Source organism: Bolinopsis microptera, chromosome 6 (genome assembly GCF_026151205.1).
Source record: "Bolinopsis microptera isolate Bmic1 chromosome 6, MBARI_Bmic_1.0, whole genome shotgun sequence".
Taxonomy (NCBI): Eukaryota; Metazoa; Ctenophora; class Tentaculata; order Lobata; family Bolinopsidae; genus Bolinopsis; species Bolinopsis microptera.
In genome coordinates this window covers 9,356,434-9,376,143 of record NC_087077.1, presented here as the reverse complement: position 1 = coordinate 9,376,143, position 19,710 = coordinate 9,356,434, and the positions used below count along the sequence as shown (strand labels likewise).

Sequence of the window (19,710 nt, the reverse complement as noted above, 5' to 3'; positions counted from 1 at the left end):
ACAACATACAGCTCATGACGCTGTATTACCAGAGCCAACCATCCCGCTCTGGTTACAGGAGAAGACTCCGATCACTGTGGGATGATGCCGGACTCTTCACTTGTACGGAACAAAGATTGGCAGACCAAGCAAGGTCAATCAGAAATAATAATCTCCTTTCAGACATAGAACTACTGGAGATTCGAGGTACTCTTCCACCTAGCGTAGTGGAAGAGGCTCCAACAACGACAACTCAAGCTTTACCCACAGTCTCCCAAGCAATCAGGACGTTGAGGGATGCAACTATCCCAACTGTCGCCGCCGAAGAACTCACCCCCACCACAACGGTACCTGATTTTGACAAGGAGGCAATCATTGAACGGCTAAAAAGGCTCCTAGAAGACCCTTCAGTGATAGAAACCAAGCCCCTGAGACATGTGAACAGAAAGAAGCTTATGGAGGAAACATCTCTCATCAACTCATGTATAGCAGAGATTCCAACTTCTTCAATCACTGAAACCAACACCCTATTGCTTGCAGGGGCACATTTAGTCAGCGAAAGACTTGGTGAAAAACCTGCAAATAAGAATACAGGGAAACGGAAAACTCCACTATGGAAAAGAAGAATCGAAGATAAGATTACCCAGGTTAGGAAAGACATCTCCTACCTTGAGGAGAAGAAGAAAGGTACTACCCTTAAACAAAAAATACTAGAAGGGCTCAACAGACGTCACCCTCTGTTGAAGAAAAAGGGTATACCATGCATCATTGAGGAGCTCAAGCAACGTCTTCGCGCAAAAGCAGCTAAGATAAAGAGATTTAATAAAAGATGCGAACGATACCACCAGAACAAGTTGTTTGGAAACAACCAGAGGCAGTTCTACAGAAACCTTCAAACAAACCCTGAAGAACAGGATATCTCCCACCCTGAGGCTGACAAGGATTCTTGTCTGAAGTTCTGGAAGAACATATGGGAGCAGCCGGTTGAACACAACAGTGATGCTGAATGGTTACCGGATGTCAGAACAGCACTAGCCTCAGCAGATGAACAGAGACAGTTTGTTATAACTAACACCCTGGTTGCAGATAGAGTGAAGAAAATGACTAATTGGTCCTCTCCTGGTACAGACGGACTGCATGCTTATTGGATAAAGCACTTTAAAGAACTCCACAATAGGATTGCAGATCAACTTATGAATTGCCTAACCAACGCTGATATCCCAGACTGGATGACATTGGGACGCACGTACCTGCTCATCAAGGACCACTCGAAAGGACCCATCCCAGGCAATTTCAGACCGATTACTTGCTTATCAGCTATGTGGAAACTGTTCACTGGTCTAATCTCAGATTCCATTTACCACCATTTAGACCAGCAAAAGCTCCTCCCCCCTGAGCAGAAAGGGTGCAAGAAGAAGAGTAGAGGATGTAAAGAACAGTTAATGATAGACAAACTCATCCTGAAGAACTGTAAACGAAGGAAGCGGAACCTGAACATGACGTTTATAGACTACAAGAAGGCGTATGATAGCGTCCCACACTCCTGGATTCTATCTTGTTTGACCATGTGTGGCATCTCTTCATGCATCATAGACCTGTTTGAAGCCTCCTTCAAACAATCGTATGTTAACCTGATGCTTGGTAAAGTTTCCCTTGGGAGAATTAAAATTAATAGAGGTCTATTCCAAGGAGACTCAGTCTCACCTATCCACTTTATCATTAGTCTTATACCCCTGTCCATTCTTTTGAATAAGCATGACATAGGATACTCTCTGGAGAGAGGAGGTCAACCGAAAGTGTCGCATAGGCTATATATGGACGACCTCAAGTTGTATGCCGAGAGTGAAGACGAAATGCACACACTGGTTAATACCACAGCAGAGTTCAGCAGTGACATAAAAATGGAATTTGGGCTAGAGAAATGTGCCGTGGTGAAGGTGAAGAAGGGAGCAAGAGCCGTTTTTGAAGGCATCTCCCTACCCACAGGTGAACAGATCCATGAGTTGGAGGACGACGGCTATAAGTATCTCGGAATACTAGAAGCTAATGATATACTACACAAAGAGATGAAAGCACTGGTTACAAAAGAGTATATCAGAAGAGTTAAAAAGGTTTTGAAATCCCAGCTTCATGGCAGGAATAGTATACAAGCGATTAACACCTGGGCTGTACCTGTGATAAGATATGGAGCTGGAATTCTCTCATGGAATGCTGGGGAGACCAAAGCCTTAGATGTCAAGACCCGGAAACTGATGAGGATACATGGAGCTCACCACCCCCAAGGAGATGTTGATCGGTTATACGTCAGCCGTCAACTGGGTGGCCGTGGGCTACATAGTATAGAGGAAGTCGTTAAGAGAGAGGAGAATGCACTCACTACTTATGTGGTGAGAAGTAGAGACCCAGAACTGATTGCTCTGAAGGACTACTTTGTCAAAGACAAGATACTCTTGGGTGAAGAGATAGAGAAAGATATTGACCGAACACAACGCGAGGAAATCCGCAAGGAGAAATGGACTGCTAAAGTGATGCACGGACAGTTCCCAAGGCAGATGATGGGTACAGCAGACCCGTTAACCTCTTGGAACTGGCTCACCCAACAAGATTTGAAGAAGGAGACAGAAGGATTGTTGATAGCAGCCCAAGACCAAGCACTTAGGACTAATTACGTGAAGCACAGGATTGACAAAACACCTGGCTCTTCTCCCCTCTGCAGACTCTGCAGAAATCATTACGAGACAATAGACCACATACTGAATGGGTGCCCAAAACTTTCACAGACAGAATATAAGTGTCGGCATGACAAAGTAGCTGCCGCATTGCACTGGAGTCTGTGCAAGGAATACGGCTTCCCACGCAGTAAAAGGTGGTACGAACACCGGGCAGAGAAGGTGCTGGAGAACGGACAAGTCAAGATATTGTGGGACTTCCATGTCCAGTCGGACCACGTTATCGAACACTGTAGACCGGATCTCCTCCTGGTAGACAAGGTAACCAACGCAGCAACCATCATTGACGTTGCAGTCCCAGGAGATACCCGGATCTTGGATAGAGAACAAGAAAAGATTCTGAAATATCAAGACCTGAAAAGAGAAATTAAGAAGAACTGGAATTTACGAAAGGTCACAATCGTCCCTGTGGTGATAGGCGCATTAGGAACTATCACCATAAACTTTCGTAAACACCTCGACGCAGTCCACTGCAATCTGAGCATCTCTAATCTCCAGAAGACAGCTCTGCTTGGATCAGCCAGGATTCTCAGGATGGTCTTAGACATATAATATATTTGAGTGTATAATACACTGTAAATACTCTTTTTTTTTAGTTTAATTTTCACTGGGTACTCTAATAAACACTTTTTACCTGGTCCTCTTATTTTTCTTCCCTTGCTATGCAAGCCCTGTCTCTTGTTTATACAATTTTTAACTCGTATATTGGGTAGATTGAGTATTTATTATGGATTTTATATTGTTGTTAGCCCTGCTGATTTGTGTATTGGTAATGATTACCTATCTGATGGCCCAGTGGAATAAATTTTAAATATGACTAGGAATCCAGTTTGGGAAGAAAAAAAGGCTATATATTTTTCGGCCGCTCCGCGGCCGACTGGTCACTGGTCAGCTCTTCTCCGACTCCGAGGTCAAGATAAGTTTGAAATGCTTAGCGTATCCATTAGAATAATTACCGGATGAATATGCAATTGTAAATTTTGAAATTAAATAAAAAATTTCTGAGAATTCTTTGATTTATTTGAAACGCAAGGAAATATTTTTTAAACGCACTATATAGGCCCCAAACTTGCCTTCCAGATAGAGCGCCAAGGCCTAACTAACTCCAGCACATTGGACGATTCGGTACTTTAGAAGTGGTTTCGATCCTGTGTTGATTGTTGATACTTATGAACTGACTTTGGATCTGAAGCTTGCTTCTGCCAAGTTATATACAATCTTTGACAATATACGATGGCAAACTTCGGATTAAAAGCGGGATAAGGATGTATAATGGAGGGGATTATCTGGCGTAGATCGGACTTAGTTTCGACATAGTAGTAGTAGTACTGGTAGTAGTAGTAGTTTGACATAGTAATTGACTAGACTACAATTAATCTTAGGGAAAGTATACAACTCACAGTGGGCCACCATGATAGTTTAGGCCAAAAATCGACTTTCCTTAAATCCCATTTTCTTTATCTCATCTCCTAGTAAATAGATATACACATAAAGTGCAAAAAACCAAATTGGAAAATATTTAAATGCTGAATTTTGGCAGCGCGCCAAATATAGACATTTTTTTGACTGCCAAAAAAATCAATTTAAGCAGTGAAAATGGCCACTAAATCCCTGTGGCTCAGAAAAAAGGCCTAATAAGGTTTAATGATTATTTTGATGCCTCCTAGAACAGTTTTGAATGATCTTTCTGGTGAAATAGGCCTTATCATGCCAATTGATTAGGAAAAATTTACGCGCTGAGGCAAATTTTGACCCTCTTTTTCACCTTTTTTCAAGTCTTCAAGACCAGGAATAGTTGTTAGTGCCTTCTAGTGCCCACTAAAAACCACTTTTATCTTTAAGTACCGACAATTTCCTAACAAATGCAACCAAGAATGGTTGTGGCTGGATCTGGCTTTCCATTTTATGAATTTTTGAAAATCCCCATTTGCTCTCATTTTGGTGTATTTTCCTGGCGCTAAATAAGCAATATTCTAGTAAAAGGGTGGGGTTGAGTGTGCACTTCGATGTATAGAGTTTTTTGATGCTGAATCGGGTTAAATAGGTCATTTGTAACTCAAATCACCGAACAGCACATGTTGTGTCGCTGTTCCCAACCCTGTGGGGGCCACGCCCATTTTTTTCATTACGCGCATATATGGGAAATCTGTATCTCAGCTTCTGAAGGTCTTAGAGACTCAAACTTTGGCTTAAAATGACCGCAATGCACATGTTTCTATTGACACTTTAAAGGTCATGAAGGCCCAAAATGCTTACTTTTGGAAAAAATCCAGAAAAACTGATTTTCACTGGGGCGAGAGTGAAAAAAATCTACTCTAGAAGCTAATTAAAATTGAGTTTGCAGTTTGGTGTCTACAACTTATGGAGTGACACAATTCAGTTTCAGAAGCTCCTTCCAGCTATCTTATCTTATCCCCAAATGTATACATATAACCATCTCTGTGGTTACTTCAAACCATGTAAATAGTGGATTAAACTCCTGAAAGCGCGCGCGTTATGTGCGCGTGTTCGCGGGTTGGGGAGCATTGAATTGGCTTCCTTTTACATAAAGTTGATCAAAAAACACCCTTCTCTGATCGTATTACCACTAGAAATGATCATTCTGCACAGAATTCCGCATTAAACATCAATTATAGGGATATAAAGGGTCTGCGTATGAAAATGTTGAAAATTTGGAAAATTCAAAATATCGAAATAACTTTGTTTGTGATCACACTGGAGCTCTGAAAATGTCTTTAAACGACTTTTTGGGCCAAACAACTCTTAAGAACAGTATATATGACCAATCAGACCATTCCTTCATGCCTAAACTATCATGACCCCCCTTCGCGGCCCACTGTGCAACTCTAAAACCAAATTGTGAGTATTATTGAAATGCGGAAGCGAGCAAATCAAAAATACAATTTTAAAGTACTGTTTCACACTTGCACTGTACTCTAGATGATCTAGGATGTGAAACTTGCTTAAGCCTAGAACACACGAGTTCCCCTGATATAGTAGCAATGGCTAGATTCACTTCCTTCCCACTTACACTGTTGTTGACTTGTAGCTACAATATTAAATTGATCGTGGAAATCGGTCTCGGATGTGAAACTAAAGGAGCCAACTTGAATCCATAAAATTTTGAATGCTAAATTTTAAAATGCCGCTCTATATTTACACCGTTCACCAGTTAATATGGCTGGGAGGATTGGGAGGATTCATAGATTGTCGATTGTTTAAGATTAACTTGATATTTTAGCGTATCAGAGCTGAAATTTTGCATGACTATTTCACATGACTATTTTACATGACTATTTTTTTCATATTCCGGGAAGTTGGGGAAGCAGGCATGGATAGCGCGCGTTTTCTGCGCGTTTTTTGGTGCCTGAATGCGCAAAAAATAGTCAAGCAATCTTATAGGTAAGAAATAGTCATGGAATCTAGGAATGCGCTCGATTCGAACTTCGAGTCTATAAAGTAATGTAACATCGCGTGAGCCCTGAGAGCGATTAATTTCAATTTAATTTTGAATTAATGTGAATATTTTTTGCACAAGAATCTTATTTTACCGGTTATCAACAAATTTTGACTAGGTGTTAAATTCCTGGACGCCTGACTATTTGCCACTGGGTCTGATGGACTACGGTATATACAGTTGATGGTAGTTTTCTCTTATTTTTCTTCTCTTGCTCTGCAAGCCCTGATTCTTGTATAAACATATTGTTTGATATAATATTGTATATTTTTGTATTGATTGTGGTATTTTGTGTGCCAGATTCAGCAATGGGTTCTTGCTGAATCACTGTATATTACACTCTGTGACTAGTCCCTTTGATCCATCTCTTGCCCTGCAAGCCCTGTTTCTTGTCTATACAGCATATAATTATCATGTATCACATTGTAGTATGTAATAAACATTTGTAGTAGTGTAGGATTGTTTGAATTTCTTTTTGCTATGTTTTATAATATTTATTTGTATAATTTGTGAGTGTTTCTCCCGCTTTTCTTCCCTTGCGCAGCAAGCCCTGTCTCTTGTAAAAACAACCTTGAAAGTTTTGTAGATACATATAGTTTCTACACCTTTATCCTCTGGTCCCTAGGGTCAGCTGATCCCGGGCCAGAGGAAAACTACCGACTGCCAAGGTCTGACGCCTAGGCAGTCGAGACCTCTTATTGAGACCCTTTATAATAATAAGTAGGAATTTATACATCGCTTTATAGCCATAAAGAAATCAAAACCCAAAGATTCAGTTCAAACCATCTAAAGCGACTCATGAGTAACATGTACATAAGAATTTATTTTTATGAAGTATGGATTTTATGTTGTTGGTTTACAACCTACCAGGACGCACGCCGAGTTGGACTCGTCGACGGTCCAATATATGGAACAGATATTTTACGAGTATCACCCGTTAAATTTTATAAGAAAGGTAATACATGATACTTATACAAATACGTTTTCAAAGAGATGAGTTTTTAGTTTCTTTTTAAATAAGACGATATTGGTTAGTGTTCTCAATTGATAAATAGGAGGAACATTTAGGAGGAAATAGTCTTCTTCAGTTCTTAGTACACGTAAAGGTTGACTCTTGATGTCAATACATTTGGTGATATACTCTGGCGCTATGTTGTTGACGCATTTGAACACGGTTAGAGCAATCTTATACTCTATTCGTTGTCGTATTGGAAGAAAATGGGCTTTTTTCAGGAATGGAGTGACACTGTCCCATTTTTTGATAGCTTTCCAACCAAACAAGAATCGAACACAGGAATTTTGTACCCTCTGGAGTCTCTTTATGAGAAGATCGGTTAAACCGTATAAGAGTCCATTGCAGTAGTCTAGTTTTGAAAAGATCAAGCAGTGACTGAGCTGTCTTTTTAGATCGTAGTCAAGCTCTGAGCCCATAACTCGAAGGTTCCTCAGATGGATATTGCAGCAACTGATAATTGAATTTATTTGATCTTCAAATGTTAGGAATTGATCAAATAGGACACCTAAACTTTTCACTGTGCGGGATGCATCCACAGGGTCAGCTGCATTGTCAAGTTGTATTGAAACGACTGGACATGAAGAGTAACTGTTCTTGGTCTGTACTACAAGAGCTTCTGTTTTGTTTTGGTTCAGTTTGAGTTTATTTTGGGTCATCCAGGCCCAGGTCTTAATATCTTCAAAACAATTTGTTATTCTCTCTTAAATATAGAATGTGTCCAGTATGGCGCAAATGCATAATTTGATAATTTCTCGACGCCGTCGTTGGGGTGAGAGTTATCTGAACCAACTGCATACCCCTACAATTGCGTCACCACTGGTGAGCAAGCATTTGTTTGTTGTTTAGTTGTGTTGAAAGGGAACATTACTTGATTAATTCATCCATTCGGATTTTAATAACGATGAGCTATGATATACCGTTCATCTTAGATTATTGGATCAATCTTATTATACAAGGTGGGCCAAAAGTCAGTACCCATACGTTGGCCTTTATAGCTCAGTCACTGAGTGCCCAATTTAAATACTTCTTTCTGGTATGACTTAGTACCACCACTGGTTCGAGGAATTTGTCAACTCGAAAAATATTCGCGTTCATTTTTTTCAAATGGAGGTTCATTTTCACATTTATTTGATAGTTTGGATAGTCGGATCAAGCTAAATGTTATTGAATTGTGTTTGGCCATTCGAATTACGTTTGTCCTGAAAGAATTAGAACTGTAGCTTCTCAGATGACCGAGATATGAAGCATAACGAGTTTATTCATTACGTGTGATCAGGTGATTGGTTTACCTAATCACGTGATAAGGTGCCGCCGTTAACTACCCCGTTAAACATGATGGGAATTGTTAAGGGTGCCCAATTAAGGTGTCGTGTCACGGTTTCACATAATCACCCAGTCAATATTGTTAACAAGATACAGAAAATGATAGATAACATCGTCATTTCTAATCCGTTTTGCCTCATGTTTTCAGATCATATGCAACATTTGATACTTTACCGTCTCTGAAAAAATTAGGCGTTCAGCATGTTCAGAGAAAACAATAAAGGTGTTTTAATATTGAATGGACGTGGTCTAAAATATTCGAATTTTAAAATTTTGACGACAGAATCCTCGAACCAGTAAGTACAGTATGCCATCTGCAAAGCAACAGCTCTCAAATATAAAACACGGCGGAGCTATTGAGGCCAACGTATGGGTACTGACTTTTGGCCCACCCTGTATGATTAGATTTTCACATCCAAAATGATTATCTTGAAATTGAAAATTAGCTGGGTGTGCATTTTCCTTTGTCTTACTAACGTGTGTGAGCGCAGTGTAGTGAGAAAGTGTTTATACCGTCCCTCTCAAAAACATGCCTCAGCCTCCATCAAAAACAATTTTAGTTTTCAGTCCTTCTAGTTTCCAAAAATCTACCGAGCTAGTGTTCTGGTGTGCACAAAAGCCCCTAAGCCCGTGCATTCCTTGCCCCGCTAGCTGCCAGTCCTTGACAAACTTCCAATAGCAAAGATCAACTAGTCATTTACAAATTGAGCACTATACAATTTTAATTGTTTTAAATATTTGACTTTGTAAAATGAGCTAAAACATTGATTTATTAGTTTCATTGATTTATTAGTTTCATTGAGATTTTATAAACGAACTTGGCACACAAAAGATTATAATGCGGAGGTTGGCTGGCTCTTCTATAATAAATACGACACTTCAATTTACAGAATATAACCAACATTGCTTATATTCTGCCTTGTAAACAAAGAGCAAATCTTCTTAATGCCTTCTTCCTGTCCTAAAACTAAAACTTCATCCTATTAAAGTAAAGGCCAGTTGTTACCACAAGCTATTTAAATACCGTCCCTCTCAAAAACATGCCTCAGCCTCCATCAAAAACAATTTTAGTTTTCAGTCCTTCTAGTTTCCAAAAATCTACCGAGCTAGTGTTCTGGTGTGCACAAAAGCCCCTAAGCCCGTGCATTCCTTGCCCCGCTAGCTGCCAGTCCTTGACAAACTTCCAATAGTGTAATGTGCTTGCGAGGAAAGCTAAAACGTGCGCTACTAGCTAATCAACATAACCACGCCCTGCTTGATTGGACCGTAAAAGACTTTGACTGCACAAATATTATTTTCCAAACATTATAACTGGCTGGTCACACACATCTAAATTAAATTACCCTAGGCTACTGTTTTCCAAGTCTTGTCCTGTGAGTAAAGTATGTGTGAGAAAGTTTTAATAAAATGAATGTATATTTTTGAATTTTTAAATTTAAATTTGAGAATGAAGTATAAAGAAATTTTTAATTAGCATTGTATAGTTTAAAATATTTATAGCTTATTATAACCATAAATTTAAGCCATAATCTTTCGCCTGCTCTCCAATATCCACCTTGAAGGTGCATTTTTAATCCTTGAACTACACAATATAAAATCAAGCATGTTTTAGTGTAGACTTTTTGTCACAACAGGACTGCAACCTATATAGTAAAAACTTTAAACAGAACCCCTAATGTCTGCTAACAATTTTTCGTATAGTCCTAATGTGAGCCTTGTCTCTAAAAACTTAACTGAACTAGCGTTTTGGTGTGTGCAAAAGCTCCCAGGCACGCGCATTCCTTGCCCCGTTAGTTACCTGTCCTTCCAAAACCAAACAAGCAGTCAAGGACAAAAAGTCATACACCAAATGGGCATTATATTTTATGAATTGTTTTACATCTTTTATTCTGTAAAATGTGCTAAAATTAAATTTCTTGTTTCATTGAATTTCTTGTTTCATTGAATAGCAAAGATCAACTAGTCATTTACAAATTGAGCACTATACAATTTTAATTGTTTTAAATATTTGACTTTGTAAAATGAGCTAAAACATTGATTTATTAGTTTCATGATTTATTAGTTTCACAGAATGCTTGCTAGAGATAAGACAAAATATTATCAGACTATACATGCAGCATGAGTAACTGGTGGATAAGCCTTCGGTAAAAACGGATCCGGAAAAGTCAATGCGGCACTCGGGTATTGTCGTCGGTATATTGTCCATTATCTAGTTCTGCTTTCGTAGTTTAAACAATAGTGAGTTCTAAATATACAGCTTTAAACCGATTAAGTATGAATGAATGAAATACCTGACAATCCGCACTCTTATAATCCAAAAGCATGAGTAACTCGTAGTGATGTATGATTTCTAGAAACTTTAAATTAAATTTGGCGCTCACAGGTCCTCATGAATATGTGATCGCCGCATAAGGTTCTGTAAATGCGCAGGGCACCTTCAAGCTTAAATTATTCACCTTACTGAGGCAGTCAACCAACGCGCGGCTTTATTTTTATGATATGATATTTTTTGATTGTTATTAATAAATACCAAAATTTAAATTTGTTTTCCTAAAAAAATTTGTTTTCCTCTTCGATTGTTGACAGATCTCGAAATATTGGGTTAAACTCAATGTACAGTTGAGTGTCATCTGCGTACATGTGGATGTTAAATCCATGTCTCTTTGCTATCTGATTGAGCTCCTTTGTGTAAAGTATAAACATAATTGGACCTAGAATTGAACCTTGCGGGACTCCAATTCTAAGGAAGCATCTCTTTGATCTTGATTTATCAATAGTTACTATGAAGGATCTGTTATTAAGGTATGATGTACGGGTATATGACCCCCAGAATATAGGTCGTTTTTTGAGCACTTAGAAACAGGTGTTAAAACTACTTCTAAGCATGTTTAGGGCTGTAAATATGTACATAATAACCCTTTAAATGTTTCTTGGGTAGTTGAAAATAATTATTTGGTTTTTAAGTGTACTTTTTTTTCACCTGTAAAAACACCATTTTTTAACAGGGCCCCCAGAATATAGGTCCAAACATCTGTTCCTAAGTTGTTCTAAAATTGTCACAGACAGTTATATGTGTTGCCTTCGTCGGAGTCTCTCAAGGACACAGTCGAAAACTTTAACGTATATTTTCAGGAGAAAATAAAGGCAATACGAAATAACTTTGATCATGTGGAGTCTGACGATCAAACGCCCTCTTACTGCGGAGAAAAACTAGCTGAGTTCTCTCCAACTACTCTAGAAGAACTAGAGGAGATAATCAAGGCATCTGAGATCAAGTCTTCTTCAATTGACCCTCTACCTGCAAACATCTTTAAAGAAAACCTTGAGGTTCTACTACCCGTCTTAGTTGACATAGTAAATGCTTCATTATCTTCTGGCAGTATTGATGGCGCTAAACTAGCTCATATCACACCCCTGATAAAGGGCCAGGGATTAGATAGTGATAATCTCAAGAATTACAGACCAATATCTAACCTTAGTTTTGTGGGCAAGTTGATAGAAAGAGTAGTGCTCAGGCGTCTAAATGAACATCTAGAAAACAACAACCTGAACATCCCACAGCAGTCTGGATACAAATCAAAACACAGCACCGAGACTCTGCTTGTGAGAGTTGTTAACGATCTACTCATTGCATCTACAGAAAGCAAGGCAACTGTTGTTCTTCTCCTAGATCTCAGCGCAGCTTTTGATACAGTTGACCACTGCAAACTACTGAACATCCTCAGAAATGAGTTGGGAATAACAGGGACAGCTTGGAAATGGTTCAGCAGCTTCCTCACAGGTAGATGTCAAACGATTAAAGTTGGAAATGAGGAATCTTATGAGATAGTGATTAAGTTTGGAGTCCCACAGGGCTCTGTGCTGGGTCCGGTCCTGTTCAACATCTACATTCGCTCTTTGTACTCAGCAGCACATGATCTGAACTTCTCCATCCAGGGTTACGCCGACGATCATCAGCTGTATAAAAGTTTCAAGCCAAACGAGGAGCCCACCGTCCTTATCAACGATGTTCCCAAATGTTTCCAAGAAATTAATGACTGGATGAAAAAACATTATCTACAGCTCAATGCAGGAAAAACTGAGATTCTTGTCTTTGGGACACCGCTTGTTCTCCAGCAGCTGTCTATAGGGGGCGTGTTTGTTAACTCTGAGACGTGTGTCAGGCTGTCACCTGTTGCAAAGAACCTCGGATTTCGTCTCGACTCTCAACTAAACTTTGGTGAGCAAATCAAGCAACTTAAAACATCGTGTTTTCTGAAACTAAGAGACCTTGCTAAGATGAAAAAATTCCTCACAACCAAACAGATGGGAACACTGACTCAAGCAATTGTAATCTCATCGCTTGACTACTGCAATGCACTTTACTATGGTTGTAGTCAAGCCTCAATTATGCAGCTGCAGAACATTCAGAACCGAGCATGCCGTCTGGTTTTTGGATTAAAGAAGAGAGACTCAGTCGAGGAGAAGCTCAAATCCCTTCATTGGCTCAAGGTGAAGGAGAGGATTGAGTTTAAGTTATGCTTACTGATTTTCAAAGCAGTCAATGGTGTTGCTCCTGCATATCTGTGTGATCTAGTAACATTTGTTAGTTCGAGTAGCAGAAGAACTTCCTCCTTACACCTACCCGTCGGATCTACAAGATCACACCCAAGAGCGTTTCAGACTGTTGCTCCGAAAATCTGGAACCAACTACCAATTGAAATTAAGACTTGTTCCGATGTTGATCTGTTCAAAACATTATTAAAAACTCACCTGTTTAAGAAAAGTTATGGCATGAGCGATTAATTGACAATATAATAACTTTATGTTATTTGCTTAAACTGTTTAGGATGCAACCTAATGTCATGATCTTTTTGAACTTATTAGCAATTAGACTGTTAGCTCGCTTCACAAGCATGTCATCTTCGTTCCAAAACTTTTTATGTCCTATGCATACACTCCTTGATAGTTATCTTGATCTAGTATCTTTGTTTCACACAATAGAGCATAAGTTTTGTGGTTTATCCACTGGGCTTAGAGTTTGTGTTTAAGCTACCAAATTTTATTATTATTATTATTATTTATATGCAGTCAGAATATGTTGCTGAGACTGTATTGATGATGCCAATGGCTCCAGATACTAAATTGAAATGGTTTAGAGTATACTTAATAGCAAAAAATCAAAAACTACGGCCCCCAGAATATAGGTATGCAAAAATCGTCCTCAAATACTCCACCTTCATACATTTTGATGATGCCATCTCTTCAGCATATGTTCTTTAACTGTTTCTCATCACTACCCCATATTCCTTAATGCTCAGGGTGACAGAGAAAATGCAGAATCTTGGTCGCTATTTTTTTTAAAACCTATATTCTGGGGGCCAGCCATATACCCGTAATGAGTAAAATCTTTAATTTTACTTGTTAAAAAGCTTTCATGCACTCATTTAGTAGGGATCTTAACTAAATACTTAAATAAGATTGAAGGAGTGTCCCTAGATATGATTGAGGGGGGCTGTTTTTATCTGTATCAATACAATGTGCACCTCAATGACTGTAAATCAGACATTTTTGGCCGCCAAATTTTTTTAAAGGCCTAACTCAAAATTCTGTCCCAAAACTTAAGGTCATGAGACAATTCTACGTTGATTCTGAAAATTTCATGTGAAAATATTGAAAACCTATTGAGTTCTATTGTTTTGAGCGAAGTCAGTTTGAGATATGGGCGATTTTGTTCATTTTTTGCGATTATTTGAACACAGAATCCACAGTTAGGTAGATATTGAGCTGATAATCACAGAGAATGTGTAATATATGCTTACCTTCCATATAAAGTTGGTTTCATTCAAAAATATTGATATTTGACCAATTTATATTATGGACCAAAATCGATCAAATTAGGTGCGTATGCCCAAATATGGGCATATGGTTTTTGTTTTTATCCCATAACTCGGCCAATTTTGATAAAACTTGATATGTGGGTTCAAGAGACTAGTAGCTACACGTAGAGCATCCCACAGCATGGTTTTGGGCATGTTCAGGGTTTTTGACCAACCTATATTCTGGGGGTCGTATAGACCTATATTCTGGGGGCCCGTAAAATTGTGATGGCCATAACTTTTTTCCAAATTGTCAGTTTGCAGATGTCTCGATGAAAAGATAGCTTAAAATAATACTCATACCAGTAGTCTTAATGGCATGTGTTGGACAGATTTTTGTCATGACAATTTTTCGCCATATTTTTCGCCATATTTACCCCTCTAGAAAATGACAACATCGTTTAAATCTTTCGCTGTCATGACCAAATATACCAAAATACCTCATGTAGGTCCAAAATTTTTATCCAGAAACATTAGTTACATGTTTTACTCCAACCTAGCAGTAACAGATCCCATTAGTATCGCTTATCTTGGTTAGAACTGTATCCACTAACATGACCTATATTTTGGGGGCCACCTATATTCTGGGGGTCATATACCCGTAAACCATTCGAGAACATTACCTTCAAAACCAAAGTCCTTTTTTAGTTTTTTTAGGAGCAAGTGATGATTTACAGTATCAAAAGCAGCACTGAGGTCCAAAAGGAGGACGATAACCTTGCTTTTCATGTCACTGATACAAAGAAGATCATTGTAGATGGTAAGGGTTGCAGTTTCGCAGCTATGATTTGACCTATAACCACTTTGATGCTCAGCATGAAGATTGTGATAGTCAAGATGTTTGGTCATCTGTTTCTGGACACTCTCTTCAATGAGTTTCGAGAGGAAAGGTAAGTTACTAATCGGTCTATAGTTGTTGAAGCTATTGACATCTCCTTTATCATCTTTGATGGCTGGTCTCTTTAGGACTGACGGAAATTTTCCAGTGGCAAGTGAGTCATTGATAATAAATGACACAATTGGTTTAACTTCATTAAAACACTGCATTAATAGAAGTTTTAGAGGGATGGGGTCCTCTTCACATTCTTTTTTGTTAAGGTCAGAAAGAATATTTTTGAGATCATTGTCGCTTATGGTTTCAAATTGGCTTCAGGCTTCACCTTGAAATGGTTCTTAGTGGTCAGGTAGAATGTCAGCTGCAGTATCGTTGTTAATGGCAGAGTAAATCTTTTCCACTTTATCATTGAAAAACTCTTTCATCTCCTCACATAGAGTTTCAGCCGGTTTGTTATTAGGCTTCAAGTTTTTGTCCCGATCCATCAGCTGATTGACTATTTTGTAGGTATCTTTTTTATTGTCCTCACAGTTTTGCAGACGATTTTCATAGTATAGCTATCTAGTGGTGTTTATAACTGCTTCAGCATGCTTAACAGCTTTTTTATAGTCCAATTTTGAATCTGCAGTTTGTAGTCTCCTGTTGTCACGTTCAGCTTTTCTTCGTTTCCTTCTGGCAGTTTGACATTTTGTGTCCACCCACTTGCTTTGATCAGGATTAATGCTAAAACAGATAAGGGGAGCATGTTTATCAAGAATTCTGCGAAGTTCTTTGTTATAGAGTTCTGTGGCAGAGTTGCAGTCAATAAACTTGTTGGGGTCATTTATGTCAGATAGCAACAGATCCTCCTTGAAAGATTAAGTTGTTAAGATTAAGTTGTTTGGAATATTCGTAACTGTGACTTTCGGGAACATTTTCTGTGCATCATTAACAGTGATTTTGGACGAAGTTACAGCTGATGAGTTTGCAAGGGCTATTTTCCCATCCTTTCTATCTTTTTCTGAAGGGAAGGAGATAACAATTTTGCCTGTCTTTGGTTTAGGGGTCAAGAAGATCATGGGTATTGTACCAAGGGGTTTGCTAGCTAGCTTCCCTGCTTCCTCAAGATTAATATTACTAGCTTCTATATTGAGGACGATAACATGATTATCAGGAGCATTATTATGGATATTGTCAGAGGGAAGTTTTTGCACAGTAGTTTCCTTCTTGGTTAGTTCTATTTAGTTCTCAGTAGCAGTACCAGTGGGGCTATCTATAGCAGATTCAGGAGACAACGCAGCACTGTAGCTCTTTGAAGATGAAAGTGACCTGGTAGGCTTCATTGGACAAGCACTTAAAGAACTAGATGTTTGCAGGGCTAGGGCTGATGCACTACTAGGGATAGATGATGCACTACTAGGGATAGCTGATGCACTACTAGGGATAGATGATGCACTACTAGGGGTGCTGGATCTTCGTGTAAGATTTGGTACTTCTGCAAGCAAAGAATCTATGTGTGATTTAAGTTTGATGGAAATAAGTTCTTCTACACTTGACAGTAAACTTACTTTAAAATTGCTCAAAGTTTCAATCAATGTCTTCTCATCGCCATTGCTGGAAGTTGTATCAGTGGTGGTCCTAGCCCCACTTTCAGTGCTAGCCACACTCTTGGTGCTAGCCACACTCTTGGTGCTATCCATGCTTGTATTGCAAGTTGAGTCCGCAGTTTTAACAGCAGTTTTTGCAAGGAGAGCTTTCTTAAAGTTAGGACATGTCCAGCCAAAGTCACCATATCTTTGGGAATATGTATTACCGTATTTGTGAATTACTGGCAAAATATTCGTCAGGAAAGTCCGTGCTACAATTTACAACAAAAATCGAACTACAGTAAAACTCCAGATTTACCATGCCCCTATTTACCGCAAATCCCGATATACTGCGGCCATCTCCTTTCTCCCCCAAATAGGGTTTTACATGAATAATGTAAATAAACAAAACCCTGACTTACCACTGGTGTTTCCTTCCCCCAAACTCCGGCGGACAACCAGGGTTTTACTGTTTTTGTGTTGGTGGCAGCACCACCCCGAAGTCAGAATATGGCCTTTGTTAGTTGTTACATGTGAATGATCCCTCTGTTCGACGGTTTTTTTAATCTTTTTCAGTGACTTTCAGAAATTCTGAGAAGTTTGAACGTTATTTTACTTTAAAAGTTTGGTGAGGTCTAGGATCTGGATCCTGATGGAGAGGTGAGGCATATTTTTTGACAAAAATTATCATCAGCTTAAACTATTCACCGATCAAACCCCAGAATCACTGTCACACGTGAAACAAGAATTGCGTGAAAAAATATGCCTCACCTACCACCAGAATCTACATTACATATCTCCAATTTAGAAAGTTGCCTTGAAATTACTAATTATAACTGCACACTGGTATATCATTTCTATCGTAAATTGGTACATATTATACATTACCGTCATGTCTTATTATTATCATGTATCCCTGTTCATCCTGTTGTGGTATTTACTAGAACTTGCTTAATCCTTCACACCGTAAATGATCCATTAAATTATATGGACATAATGGATAATATTCCTACAACCACTAACCAGTATTTATATTATAGCAAGGAACCATGCTTTACTGGAGAATAGCCGGTCTGAACTACCTACAGTTCTCTAAAATAGCAGCCCAAGCCGTGAGACGTGGTCTAAAACCAGAGGCTCAAGCGGCTGCTCTCAAGTTGGAGGAAGGCTTGATGAAAAAGACTAAATGGGAAGCAGGAAAGCCAATCAAGGCATAAGATGGTTACCACGCGTTGGAACTGTAATTTATTATGTAAAGTTATATAAGGACTTCTGAAACGGGTGGAGTTTTGCCACATACATTTGTACTTTTTTGTGTCGCACATTAGTATTTATGTTGAGGATATGATATAGTGATGTTCTCTGCTTTATGTCAATCCAATATTAGTATAAGTTAGTATAATTTCAAAACTTTGCTATTTGTAGTGCTACTGAATTTGAGTGCTTTACATACATCTTTCTATAATCTAAATTGTGAATTCTCTGTTTTATACTTACCATTTTCTAGTGCCTACTGGGGGACGCCGTAGACATTGCACATGGAGATCAAATGAATTCTTACGGAACGCGCGAAAAATATTGCGCTTTCTTTGTAAAAATGTTATTTTGTCGGCATCCGTAGAAAATTCGGGAAAATTTTTGCTGCGCGGCTTTATGACGTCATGCACACGGTGACCCTCGTACACAAGATTACGGTACCATGACAATGCTACTGTTTGGAATTGTTTCTCCTGTTGTTCGTTTCAATTATATTAACTAACAAATCAATCTGTATTCTGTAGGTAGTAAGAAATGGCCCTTTGGGGAAAAGGAGATGCCCGATGGATCGTGGAAGAAAGAGAAGATGCCAAGAATGTCAACAACTGGCATTGGTCCGAAGTTGACGCCAGCGTGCCGAGTAAGAAGTTTTTCAAAGAAAAGTTTTTAGAGCTTGGTGAATCGGGGACTGAAGGCAGTGTGCGAATCAGTGAGGTAGGTTCAAATGTGATGACATAATTTGATAAACATCTGCATTTCATATTGCTGAGTCATTATTTACAATTTTGCATGATTTGCATCGTCTGAGAATAACGAAAACTTAATAATGAATATTTGGTGGGAGCCAAAATCAGTCTTGTTTAATTGGTGCATCACATCTTATCTCAATTTTTGTTATTATAAATGTTTAGTCGCTATAAAATGTTTTCAATGCCTAATAACGCTGATTTCTTGTTCCATGGACAAGGCTTCTGAACCTGGTGATTTAAATGGATCAATTCACAATGTATTAATCGTCAGGTAACAAAATGCGATGGTGAGGCTTCTGTCAACAACAGGAAGGGCAAAGTTATCTACTTTTTCGAGTGGAACATTGAGTTGAAGTGGTGTGGTAAGACAGCCACCAGTAATGATAACATTACTGGCAAAATTGAAATCGAAAACATCAGCGAGGAAAACTCCGTGAGTATATTATTTTTCTGTTGAGATCAGGTATTATTTGCTTTCTGAATGTTTGCTGGGCTTATCCTTTTTTTTTTCAAGTATGTACGTCGCATGAATAAGAAGATGCTTGCATGCCAAGCATTGTCCACTTAAAAAGCTTGCATAGTTTTATTGGAGTTCTTTCCGTATGAAACTAAATATTGAGAATGGAAATGATTAGTCATGATGGAGAGCATGATTGAGATCTTGTTTCAGGAAGATGATGTCGACATCACTACGAGACAAACTAAAAATGGGAACGAACATACAAAACTGCATCAAATTGTCAAATCCCAGCGTGAGTTGAATTTAACATTGATTTTTCTCGATATACTAGTATTTTTAAGTCTTAATTAAAGTATAAGTATAATTCTGTTACGAAAAGAAGTACCCAAAATAACAATTCTCCCACCCGTTCATCAAATGGATTTTTCTGAATTTCGTTCGGAACTTTTTGGTTAGTTAAATAAAAGCACGACTGTTTAAAGG

At 38.6% G+C, this 19,710-nt stretch overlaps 1 protein-coding gene across 2 annotated transcripts in view; it reads left to right on the top strand.

The window, feature by feature from the left end:
- LOC134817572 (ribosome biogenesis protein BRX1 homolog) overlaps nt 1-19,710 on the top strand; it is a 59,406-nt gene that overhangs the window by 19,481 nt on the left and 20,215 nt on the right. The window contains exons 2-4 of one of the 2 annotated variants that reach the window (XM_063826768.1): nt 18,543-18,732; nt 19,039-19,200; nt 19,438-19,519. The exons of the other annotated variant lie outside the window; for it this stretch is intronic. Of the exons in view, the coding sequence (XP_063682838.1) occupies nt 18,553-18,732; nt 19,039-19,200; nt 19,438-19,519 (424 nt within the window). The 5' untranslated portion in view covers nt 18,543-18,552. The remainder of the gene's footprint in view (nt 1-18,542; nt 18,733-19,038; nt 19,201-19,437; nt 19,520-19,710) is intronic. 2 annotated transcript variants of the gene reach the window in all.